Below are 12496 nucleotides of genomic sequence, written 5' to 3' on the forward strand. Positions count from 1 at the left end.
TTATCACTTCACCCCTTAGTTACTTTGAGTCGACCGGCGACGAGGCTACTGGTGCAATCCTCATCGATCCTGGTATGTTGGGCAACTACTTCTTCGTCGATCCTTTCACCAAACCGCATGCGGTGATCAATGCAACTGATGGTGTTGCTCTGTGTGATGGGATATAAAGAGAAATAACTTTTGTATATAAACAAATACTAGTAGGCCATAATACGCAGCGGAATTAAATGGAATCATAATCAAATAGAACACTAAGATATATGTGGAAAACCCCTTCAATATAAATGGTAAAAACCATGGGGCAAACTAGAGATAATCCACTATAAGAATAATGAATATACAAATCTCAATCTCTTACCCCAAACCCTAGTAACAATCATAAGAGAATAACTAGGATACAAGGATCATGTCACTGTGTACAATATCTAAATCCTCCATAATTCTCCCTAAGTAATTATAGTAAGAATCTATTGTAGATCTGATCTAACCTAAGATGAAAGCACTACTAGATGATTGAGAACAATCTCTCTATGTTGTCCTTGTCTTCTTCCCTTCTTTTCTCTTTCTTTTCTACCTTATTCTCCTCATTTTCTTTGGAATCCCAAGGCTACCAAAAACTACCTCTTTGTTGCCTTTTTCTACCTCTTTTTATAGTCACCACATCCCCCCCTAATATAAATTAGGGTTAGGTTAAGAGGGGGTGAGCTGTGGGCTAATAAAGCCCACCTTGGGCTAAATATGGGCTATTAGTCCAACAACCTCCCCATTCAGCTCATAAGGGAGGCTATCCCATGACTCCTCAATTTGAAGCCATGCCGACCAGCTGTCAGCATATCTCTTGTCTTTCTTTTGATAAGGTCTTTGTCAACATGTCTGCTCCGTTGTCATCTGTGTGAATTTTCTGAAGTTGCAACTGCTTCTCTTTCTGCTCACTTTCAACTGCTTCTTGGTAACTCTCTGGTTCACCTGCATTAGTAAGCATCACATACTCATCTATAGAGTATCTTCTGAAAGGTTGACGTTGTCTAGAAGATCTTCTCAACTGAGGTTCTATTGGAAGTTGCTCTCCAACTTCTTCTTGCTTAACATGTCCTGCAGGTAGATCAACATCAGGCTCTACACCATCTTTCTACACATCTCTCCCATCACCCTGATATACTGGAGGAATAATTGGGTCACAGTCTGCTAATCCTTCTACAGAAGTCTTGGCTGGTGCTTTCTTCTTCAAATCTTCAAAGGTTTGATTCTCAAAGAAGACTACATCTTTGCTTCTGAACACCTTCTGTTTTTTTGGATCCTAAAGCTTGTAACCAAACTAATCATGTGAGTAACCAAGAAAAATACGTTCTTTAGTCTTACCATCTAGCTTGGACCTCTCATTGTTTGGAATATGTGCAAATACACGATAACCAAACACTCTCAAATGCCTGTAGGAAATATCTTTCCCTGACTATATGTGCTTTGCAACATCACCATCTAGGGCTATATATGGTGATAAGTTGATCACATCAACAGCAGTCCTCAAAGCGTTATCCCAAAACCTTTTGGGTAGCTAGGCCTGTGAAAGCATACATCTGATCTTTTTTATGATGGTGTGGTTCATCCTCTCTGTAATTGCATTATGCAGAGGCGTACCAGGAATTGTCATCACATGTTGGATCACATGTGACCTACAATAATCATTAAATAATCCTTTGTACTCACCATCATTATCTGATCTTATGTATTTCAATTGCCTTTCTGTCTCCCTTTCAACCTTGGTATGAAACTCTTTAAAGACATTAATCACCTGATCTTTGGTCTTCAAAGCATAGGCCCAAACTTTCCTAGAAAAATCATCTATAAAAGTGATAAAATAAAGTGCACCACTTATACCAAGAACATCAACAGATCCACCATGAGCTTTTGTCCTAAAAGGATTACAAACATCTGTATAAACACGGCCTAAGGCATGCATTTTTCTAGACAAAGCAGGACTAGCAAATGAAACTCTGTATTGTTTACTAGCCAAACAATCAATACAATGGTTCAGATGTGTACCTCTGAGGTCTGGCAATACCTCTTTCTTGGAAAGAGCTTGTAGCCCCTTCTCGCTCATGTGTCCTAGTCGCCTATGCCACAACTCTATGCTGAAGTCTTTCTTTGTAGCATTTAACTACTCACCACAAGCTTTGGTCTACAACCTGTATAAGTTGTGACATTTCTTTCCACTAGTTATAACAAGAGAACCCTTACTAAGCTTCCATTGCCCTCTATGAAATCTATTATCATAGTCTTCATCATCTAGTCTTCCAACTGAAATTAAATTCAGTCTTAAGTCAACCACGTACCTTACATCCTTAAGCACCAACTTGCAGCCAAGGTTGGTCTTTAAATGGATATCACCTATGCTAATGATGTTTGCTGTGCTATAGTTGCCCATCTTAACAACACCAAAATTTTCAGATCTGTATGTGGCAAAAAACTCACTCCGTGGTGTAGTATGATAAGAAGTACCTATGTCAATCACCCACTCAAGATCTTGACACACATAAGAAAAAATATCATTAGAAGGAGACAAAATCAAATAATCACCACCCTGTAGTTGTAGTATTATCCTTTGACTTTGTAGACTCCACTTTTTTTCCCTTTTTCTTACTTTTCTTAGGTTGCTTACATTAGTTCTTGTAATGTCCTTTCTCACCATAGTTATATGAAACAATATCTTTTCTTGATCTTGACTTGCTCCTACCCATGCGTGAACTGCTTTTAAACTTTGACCTTCCTCTGTTTTCTGAGATAAGTGCTTATGAATAATTTTGAGATGTTGCTGAATTCTTTCTTCTCAACTCTTCATTCAACAAACTGCTTATTACTTGACTCATGGTGACAACACCATCTGGCGCATAATTATTGAGGGAAACCACTAGTGTCTCCTAACTTTCTGGTAATGAATTGAGAAGTAATAATGCCTGCAATTCATCATCAAGAGACATTTTCATAGAGAATAACTGGTTAGTAATACTCTGCATTTCATTCAAATGCTCAGCAATAGAAGCATTCTCTCTATATTTTAGGTTCACAAGTTTTCTAATAAAAAAAGCTTTGTTACCAACTGTTTTTCTTTCATAGAAACCTTCCAATTTTTTCCAAAGAGAATATGCATAATTTTCAGTAGAAACTTAGTGAAAGACACTATCATCAAGCCACCATCGAATAAACCTAACTATTTTTCGATCTAACCTCTTCCACTCATCCTTTGTCATAGTTGTGCGTTTTGCACTATCCCCTTGCAAAGGTCCATACAAATCTTTACAATACAAGAGTTCTTCCATTCTTGATTTTCATATCATCCAATTGTTTCCATTTAAACTAATCATGCGAGAAATATTATTGGCCTCCATGTTCAAATACAAAAATTAAATCACTACAACCCTGCTCTGATACTAGTTGATGGGATATAAAGTGAAATAATTTTTGTATATGAACAAATACTAGTAGGTCATAATACGCAGCGGAATTAAATGAAATCATAATAAAATAGAACACCAAGATATACGTGAAAAACCCCTTTAATGTGAAGGGTAAAAACTACGGGGCAAACTAGAGATAATCCACTATAAGAATAATAAATATATAAATCTCAATCTCTTGCTCAAAACCCTAGCAACAATCATAAGAGAATAACTAGGATACAAGGATCACGTCACTGTGCACAATATCTAAATCCTCTATAATTCTCCCCAAGTAATTACAATAAGAATCTATTATAGATCTGATCTAACCTGAGATGAAAGCACTGCTAGATGATTGAGAACAGTCTCTCTGTATTGTCCTTGCCTTCTTTTCTCTCTTTTTCTTTTTTTTTTTTTCTGTCTTGTTTTCTTCTTTTTCTTTGGAATCCTATGACTGTCAAAAACTATCTGTCTTTTTCTATCTCTTTTTATAGTCATCACATATCTCATAATATAAATTAAGATTAAATTAAGAGGAATGAGCTATATATTGATAAAGCCCATCTTGAACTTAATATGGGCTGTAAGCCCAACACTACATTCCTAACTCGACTCTAACTCTTCTTTTCCTCACTCTTCTCCGTCATATTCTTTCTTTTCTTTTTGCGGGAATGCTAAAAAATGGTTTTACAACTTGCTCGAAGGTCGCCCGTAGTTTCACTCTCTCGTCCAAGAACGCAGCTCGGCAGGAAACCAGGACCGACGACAGGAGTCCTCTTTTACTTGTTGATGATGCTGATCTTTTTGCGGCAGCCCGTCGTTCGGCGCCAGGATCGGACATGCTGGCTTCCTACTCCGAAGCCGCGCCTCCCGGTTCTGATCCCAATGATCCCACACGCGTCCCATTTAATATACTTTCGGGCACATCGATGTCATGCCGTCATGTTGCCGGCCTCGTCGGTCTCCTCAAAACACTCCATCCTCACTGGACTCCTGCTGCTATCAGATCGGCAATCATGAGTACTGGTATGCATGGATGAATATACGGTGACAAGTTATTCTTCTTCCGCTGAGAAGATACTGATCAAGATTTCTCCACCTGCTCGTTTTGTCCTTCAGCACAAACGCTGGATAATACTGGTGCTGCTATACGGAGCCACCACGGAAATGATGCAACCCCGCTCAGCTACGGCTCCGGGCACATCCGACCAAATAGCGCCATGGATCCCGGTTTGGTTTATGATCTAACCAACGCCGACTACCTCGACTTCTTGTGCTTCAGTGGTTACAATACGGAAGACATGTCCTGCTTCCAGAACTACACTTGCCCATCATCACGCTATAAGCTGCTGGAGGACTTCAACTACCCCGCGATCGTCTTCCCCTACCATCGAAATCTGCAGCAGACGGCAACCCGCAGGTTGAAGAACGTGGGAAGTCCAGGCACGTACAGAATCCGGTATCGAACTCCGGCGGGCTTCAATGTGACGGTGAAGCCGGAGAGCCTTCCTTACCTTTGACAAGGTTGGGGACGAGAAGGTGTTCACGGCGTACGTGCAGCCGACACCCAGAGAATACATCAAGTCAGGTTGGAATTCGGGGTGGCTGGTGTGGTCCGATGGGAAGCACCACGTAAGGACTCCTCTAATCATCCATCCAATTGCATGAGTAAGAACTTGAGATGGGTGGTCTTGTATATGTTCTCCTTTTTTTTTTTTTCTTTTCTTGATTACAGGCTAGTTTTAGATGGATTTTAGCTTTCTTAGCTAAAGAAATGTCATGGAATCTACAAGCTTTTACGAATAAAATCTTTGTTTATAAATCTTTAACCTACAGTGAGTCCCTGTTCCTGCACATGACACAAAAGTGTTGCATCGATTCGTTCTCCGAAACACTCTGTGCCCAAATGGTTTCCCTCTACGGACTCCCGATCACGCCGCAAAGGGTCGCCAGCTCTTCAGTGGTACTCCCACTCTAAAACTCTGCCACTGCTGCTCCTGTGTTTGGCGGATGAACGAATGGGGATTGATCGCGTCTGTAGTACCCAACTGTGGGACCCATGTTGCAGAGCAATGGTAAGGTGTAGAGTCCCTGATTGGTGCTGAGTTCGAGATATAGGAGCCGCACCCCAAAAGGTGCCATGGGGTAAATCTCATCTCGCCGCTCCAGCTTTCGCTCGTCTCTCACTTGGACGGGGCAGGAGGTTTCACCGTCTCGCTCTTCACTTTTCGACCTCTCAACAAGAAGATCGAGAGCGAGGGAGGAAAAAAGAGTAAGGATAAAAGTTCTACTTGGTCGGGTTTCTCCTCTTCCTTTTGAGGCTTCCCCTTTTGACCGCAAAAAGGTAGGGAGGACGATGTTCTCCGGTCTGATCCATCGACCGGAAGCTTCGGTTCCGCCACCCGAGGAGGGCCACCACAGCCCTAACCTGGTCCTCACGGCGGACCCCAAGCCTCGTCTCCGATGGACGGCCGACCTCCATGAGCGCTTCGTCGATGCCGTCACCCAGCTCGGCGGACCCGCGAGTTAGTTCCTATCTTGTTGCTCTAAATCCCTCCTCCTTTCGTTGTGGGCATTCAAGAACTTATCTTCGATGCACACTACGGGTTTGTTAATATTCCGATGAAATTGATCTTTTTCTCGCTGTTCATCCGCTGTCATTATGTCTTATGCCCCCCTAGACATCTTGAAGGTTTGCTTTGCTCTTGTGAATTCTATCTGCTTAAATTTGTGATGTTTGACTTTTTTTAAAAAAATGATAATTGGTTGTTCTTCGTTGCCTCTTGCTATCGTACTTATCTGGGCTTCCCTTGTAAATTGATTGAATCTACAGCTTTCCGAAGTTGCCTCCTGGCCGCCTCAATTCTCTAATTTTCTTTATCTCGTCTTGAATTTAAATCTTTTAGGTGTTTGTTCACTCGCACTTTTTCTTTTTCACCTGTTAAAATTCCCTGATGAAAAGAAAAGCCATCAAGTGATCACGCAGATCTAAAGGTACGAAATGTTCGATCTCCTTGCTTCAACGAGTCTTCTTTATGCTTTTTTAAATACCTCAAGCGTACAGGACTAGACCTCCCGTTTTTCCCCTTTGAATTGTGTCCTTGCTTACATGCGGGATGTGATTCGCCACTGGTTTTGTCCCTGTTGTTATTTTCAATTTACATTATAAACCTGAATTCATTTCTCTTCAGATTAAAATGGTTTTTTTCCTTAACTAGCAGAAATGTGCTGCTTGATGACTAAGATTCTGTTTTAAGTAATGATATGCTAGGACGTGATTTTAATTTCATAATTTGGTTTTCTGAGGGACTACTCTTCACCTTGATTTCAGATTATTACTTCTTCCTGATGTTCTTATGCAGCCAGGAGCTTCCTCAACTGTTCGTCTTGTCTTATTCGTTTTTCCGTTGTGTTGTTATCTATAGCCTTAGGTCTTTCAGATTGATTATCATGACATTTATATTGTTTCTTCATGGTGTTAAGAATGAAAACCTTAATTTGCTTGCGACCATAATGTATTTATTGTACTTACTAGTGATCAGTGCAGTATACAAAGTGTTCCTTTTATTTTTCTCCACACCATGCTTGAGTTTTGAGGTATATTGTACTAATTTCTGGTCCAACGCAGTGTTTCTTCACAATCATCTTAGAAACATCTGTTACTCTCTAAAAAATTTCTGTTATAAAAATCATTATATGTCATTATATGTTGTCATATTATGGTTATGAGTTGTCTGATGCAAATCATTGCTGCACAATTGTCAATGTCATGATTATCTATTGCAGAGGCAACACCAAAGACTATCATGAGAACAATGGGAGTAAAGGGGCTTACACTTTTTCACTTGAAGAGTCATCTTCAGGTATCAGTAGACACACTTACCTTAACCAATTATCGTAGCTTACCAGTTTTTTTTACATCTAATTCTCTTCTTCTGAAATCCAAATTTGGTGACATGGTTCTTACTTTTCTTTTCTTACTTAATGCTTTCACCAGAAGTACAGATTAGGGAAGCAATCAGGCAAAGAAATAGCAGAGCAATCTAAAGATGGTAAGTTCTAGAATCTGTATTTATTGTTAATTCGTTTGTGCTTCCAGAGTTTGCATATTTATGCTATTAATTCTTAGTTGTTATGTTGACATGATGTTCGAAATATATGTGAGCAGATTATGCAAGGAACCTTGTAGTATTTGGATTTTGTTTTTTTGGCAATATTTGAAAAATAGAGGTTCTCTAGGAATTAGAGTCGAGTGATTTTTCCATTTTTGTTCCTATTTTAGTTCATTTTTCCTCCTTAGGGCTTCGTTTCTTCTCAGAGGTGGAGCATGTTATTCCTTAATATTGGTGGCCAGTGTGCACTGTTAAGAAGTCTTTGCATACACCTAAGTAGTGTGTCATGCTTGCTTTGATATGGATCTGTAACAGTGATGAGTTAGTGCTGATTGCAGATTAGGTGCTTCAATAAAATTATTTTTTGTTCTGTCCATCTAGAATCCAACTTGAATTATGAAAAGACACTATCTCTGACAATATCGAACTGTTACAAAGATTTTCAGCTTCTGGATTATTTAAGAGTTGACTTATGGAGAACTGCCTTTTCACAGTAAAATGGATGAATTTGCACTTTAACTTACATATGATATACTTGTTTTAAAAAACTTAGTAAAGTAAATTAGGCCTTAATCTGGTTTACTTTTAATGTTTATATCTTGATATCTCAGCTTCTTACATTACAGAAAAACCTAACAGCAGTGTTTCATCTCCAAGAATGCCTACATCTGATGTGAATGAGTAAGATATTTTCACAGACAAAAATATGTAGAGTTTGTACAACATAATATGTATATAAGAAAACATTAACTTGGTAGAAAATGCTGCTTTAGGGGTCAGGAAGTAAAAGAGGCCCTAAGAGCACAAATGGAAGTGGAAAGAAGGCTTCATGAACAAGTGGAGGTAAACAATTTTCTACACTTCTTTTTTATTCTTTATTTAAAGTAAATTTCTTTTTCTTTACCTCATTTCCCACCAATCTTGGCCTTCTATGCCAATTTTTGCCTAGCTATCCACATATGACTGTCATGTCAACTCTTTTGGTGAAAATATAGTGGGTTACATGATTATTTTTTTTCTGGTGCAATATCTAGATCTGTAATTTTCTACATGTTGCATTTATTAAGTAATACTTATTTTACATTTGAAGTTCTTCAATTGTGTAGAATGAGTAATTTCATTCATTACTTCATCATGAATGAGCTTACAAATATATAAGAAACATCTAAATCTCAAAAAAGGACAATACAACTATCCTATTACATTAGTAATAATGCTATAACTATCTTTACATGTAAATCCTAGACAATTATCCTACAACTATATAGAAATACAACTTCCATATTCTAGGAGGGCAACCTCCATTTCTAAGAATGGAACTTTCATATTCTAGAAATACAACTTCCATAGAAATATAGTTTCCATTATTGTAGGGATACAAATATTAGATCTGTGTGATTCTTCGACACTCCCTGTCAAGCGGTTGTGAATATGTTTTGCAATCCAAGACTATCAAGTAATTTATAGAACACTGGACCTGTTAAGGCTGCAAAATTGTCCATTGTCCAGCTTTCCTTTGATGATAAATCAGTCTATTTTCACATGTTTCATTCTATCATGATGAACTGGGATGTGGATAATATTAATTGATGCTTTGTTGTCACAGTACAACAACCCAGGTTTGCCTACTTCGATGCTCGTCTGAAAGTATTATCTTTAGCCAAATTAATTCACAAATTTGTAAGGTCATGGCCCCACCATTGACTGTTTTTCTGCTGTTCCTCCAGGCGACTAAATTTCCCCCTAAACATGTATAGTAGTCGGAAATTGATCTTCTATCCTTAATAGATCCAGCCCAATCTGAATCTGTATAGGATTCTGTTCAAAGTTCTTCCTTGTTGTTACGAAACATAATCCCTTTACCAGGTGCAGCTTTAGGGTATCTTAAGATTCTATATGCTGCATCTAGGTGAGATTGCAAACATGAGTGCACAAATTGACTCATGACAGCAGCTGCATATGCGAATTTTGGCTTTGTGTGTGAAAGATATATCAATTTTCCTACCATCCTTTGATATAAGCCTCAGTCTACACTCTACAGTCAGTTCATCAATTTTGTCATCAAGTTTGTGGTTTGCTTCAATTGATATCTCAACTAGTTTGCAACCCATCATACTTGCCTCTTTGAGTAAATCTATTATATACCTTTGCTGCGAAATGAAGATCCCTTCTTTAGACCTTGCAACTTCAATTTCGAGAAAGTATCCAACTTTCCCAGACCCTTAATATGAAATTCATCAGCTAGAAACAACTTGAGGTCTCCAATTTCTTGATGATCATCTGGTAACCACTGTCATCTACATACACAATTAAAGAGAAATTTTCCTTTAGAGTGTTTAACAAATAATGAATAATCACCTTCGATTTGCTGATAACCTCTTCACTATGGACTTTGTGACTCTTCCAAATCATACCTGAGGAGACCGTTTAAGACCACAAGATTGGAATCAGGAAGGAAGAATAATTCCAAAACAAGTTTAGAGTAAAAAGAAATCACTGAACAATGGATCCCTACCTATAGGTGATGCCACCACCTACTTCTTTCTGGACAGCAATGTACCCTTCAAAGGTTTGCGTGAAGGGGGGATTGTAAAGGAACATACAGAAAAAGGTTATTGACTCCTACAATGGATCAAAAATCTATTCACACTCCAACTCAGAGTCATCTAAACCTCCAACTGTATACCAAATTCAATTTGAAAAATCATCCAAAACTGAAAATCAGAATTTTAAAGTAAATTTTGCCAAATCCAGTTAAAATCTATGTATAACATCTTTATTGTGGACAGTAATATTAGCTTGAATTTCATATAGGCATCTCATGAAGTTTCTGATATCATGCTTGGATGAGTATGATACTGGGAGACATTTTTAGTGCTCGTCTGAAGGAAAAAGTAAATAACTGAAACTTTCTTTAACTAAGGCCAAAATGTGGATTCGTTGATGGTGGTGTTCCTTTTACTAAGTTTTGTGAATTATATTAATCCCAAATTATAGCTTCAATATATTCATGATAAATACAGGCAGCAGAGTTGTCATCATGAACCTGTTTGGATGAGTATGATACTGGGAGGCAGTTTTAGTGCTCGTCTGAAGGAAAAAGTAAATAACTGAAACTTTCTTTAACTAAGGCCAAAATGTGGATTTGTTGATGGTGGTGTTCCTTTTACTAAGTTTTGTGAATTATATTAATCCCAAATTATAGCTTTAATATATTCATGATAAATACAGGCAGCAGAGTTGTCATCATGAACCTGTTTGACTATATTTCCTGGATGTCACTTTTTTCCTTGTTTGGAGGAGGGGATGTCTTTTTTGAAGTTAGTAATTTATTGAGTAATTAATAGCCATCCAATGCCTTTGTGCAACTTGTTTCGTAGATTATACGTGGTCATGTTTTCTCTCTTTTCGACAACTTTAGATTTTGCTTGGGATAAATTGTTCACTCTTTGGACACGCAATTTATTTTAAACGATACTGTTCTGTCATTGCCCTGAATGAACTTAATTTACCTTGAGCTCTTTTCTTGAACATATGATCACTGTATTCCACATGAAGATGTTGGAATTTGCATTGAAATTGCTTCAACATGATTAATACCCTATTTTGCTATTTTTAACTAATAACCAGAGTCAATTTGTTTGTTTTTGCTGATGCTTCTCTCTATTTATTTTCCCATTCTTATTCACCCATAATTAGCAGAATATACTTGTGTTTCTGTTGGCTATTTGAGCAGGTTCAGAAACACGTGCAGATTCGAATGGAGGCATACCATAATTATATTGATTCCTTATTAGCAATGGCATACAAGATAGTGTCAGAGCAAATTGCATTGAGTGGCCTTGGATCAGTGGGTGATCTTCCAAACCTGGCAAATGCATTCATATGCTCCTTGTCTGATCCCTCGAGTCAATCTACTTTCCATGAGTCATCTGCGGGTTCAATCAAGTTGCACAGTGCTGGGGGCAAGCATTCTCCTCCATCAGCGATTGAGTGTCAGTTCAACCAACAGGAGCCACTGAAACACGAACCATGCTGAAGAAAGTTGGAGGTCCACCAGAATCAGTTGATACTCTGTATCTTGTTAGTGGTTGTTTTCTACTACATTTTGAAGGAAAAGCTATCAAGACGATTTGGAAGTAACTTGTGACTCCTTGAATATTGTGTTAAGAAATCTCACCTGCAGACTTCTGTATTGGATTGACTTTGCTGTTGCTAAGACACTTTGGTACATGCTATATTCAATGTAATCCTGTGAGCCACTGATCCAATGTAGATGAGCTTAGACTCTTACTGTGCCAAATGGAGCTGTTGGTACAATATTGATGAACCTAGAAGTGGTCATCCGAAATGCTTAAATCCATATTGTTAATGATAGTATGTGCTACCATGTGTTACTATGTCATGGATGAGAGGCACAACTTAATCTGTTGAGGACATTGATTTGATAACATGCTCCTGGGAAAATCACAATGAACTTTTTTTTTCCTTATGTAACGAGAAAAAGGTTGGTAAAGGAGAAAAAAGAAAAGAAATTTAATTTATGGTCTTGATATTGGATATGGCCTTTTTACCTATTCACTGACTACTGAGCATGCAATCATGATGATGAAAAATTCTTATTTCGAATCCACATTTCTTTTTGCTGGATAAATCGTTAGATCTCGATTTTTTTTTTAACCACGTTTCAATATTAGAATTCATATCAAGTTTGGTGTACTCAAAGGAGCTTTATTCTTTGGGATGAATTTTCTTTTACTGTTATACGAAGGGAATCACAATCTAGTATGGATTAATTGCATATTACTAATTGTAATTAGCTACCTTCAGCGGATCTTTACACTTGTAAAAATTATATTAGGATCCTTATATTATCAAATTAAAAATATTTAACCCGTTGACTGACGAAAATACTAAACATGCGTAAATCAAAGTGAGGTAGAGTCAATA

At 38.0% G+C, this 12496-nt stretch overlaps 2 protein-coding genes across 5 annotated transcripts; both read left to right on the forward strand.

The window, feature by feature from the left end:
• The first annotated feature begins 4105 nt into the window (after nt 1-4105).
• LOC135649052 (subtilisin-like protease SBT5.4) lies at nt 4106-4954 on the forward strand. The gene is made up of 2 exons (XM_065167149.1): nt 4106-4460; nt 4554-4954. Exons 1-2 carry the CDS (start codon nt 4106-4108, stop codon nt 4952-4954), a joined length of 756 nt encoding a protein of 251 aa, XP_065023221.1.
• Nucleotides 4955-5590: 636 nt separating this feature from the next.
• Nucleotides 5591-11741, forward strand: LOC135649760 (protein PHR1-LIKE 2-like). Of its 4 annotated transcripts, none has more exons than XM_065168519.1 (6): nt 5591-5959; nt 7221-7297; nt 7432-7486; nt 8158-8227; nt 8320-8389; nt 11301-11741. In XM_065168519.1, the coding sequence occupies exons 1-6, from the start codon at nt 5791-5793 to the stop codon at nt 11583-11585; spliced, it is 726 nt and encodes a 241-aa protein (XP_065024591.1). In that variant the 5' UTR covers nt 5591-5790; the 3' UTR covers nt 11586-11741. The 4 variants fall into 4 exon arrangements, with proteins under 4 accessions (XP_065024591.1, XP_065024589.1, XP_065024592.1 ...); XM_065168517.1 differs by having other exon boundaries at nt 5595-5959; nt 11283-11741; XM_065168520.1 differs by having other exon boundaries at nt 5595-5959; nt 8173-8227.
• Nucleotides 11742-12496: the final 755 nt, after the last annotated feature.

Source organism: Musa acuminata, chromosome BXJ3-9 (genome assembly GCF_036884655.1).
Source record: "Musa acuminata AAA Group cultivar baxijiao chromosome BXJ3-9, Cavendish_Baxijiao_AAA, whole genome shotgun sequence".
Lineage (NCBI taxonomy): Eukaryota > Viridiplantae > Streptophyta > Magnoliopsida > Zingiberales > Musaceae > Musa > Musa acuminata.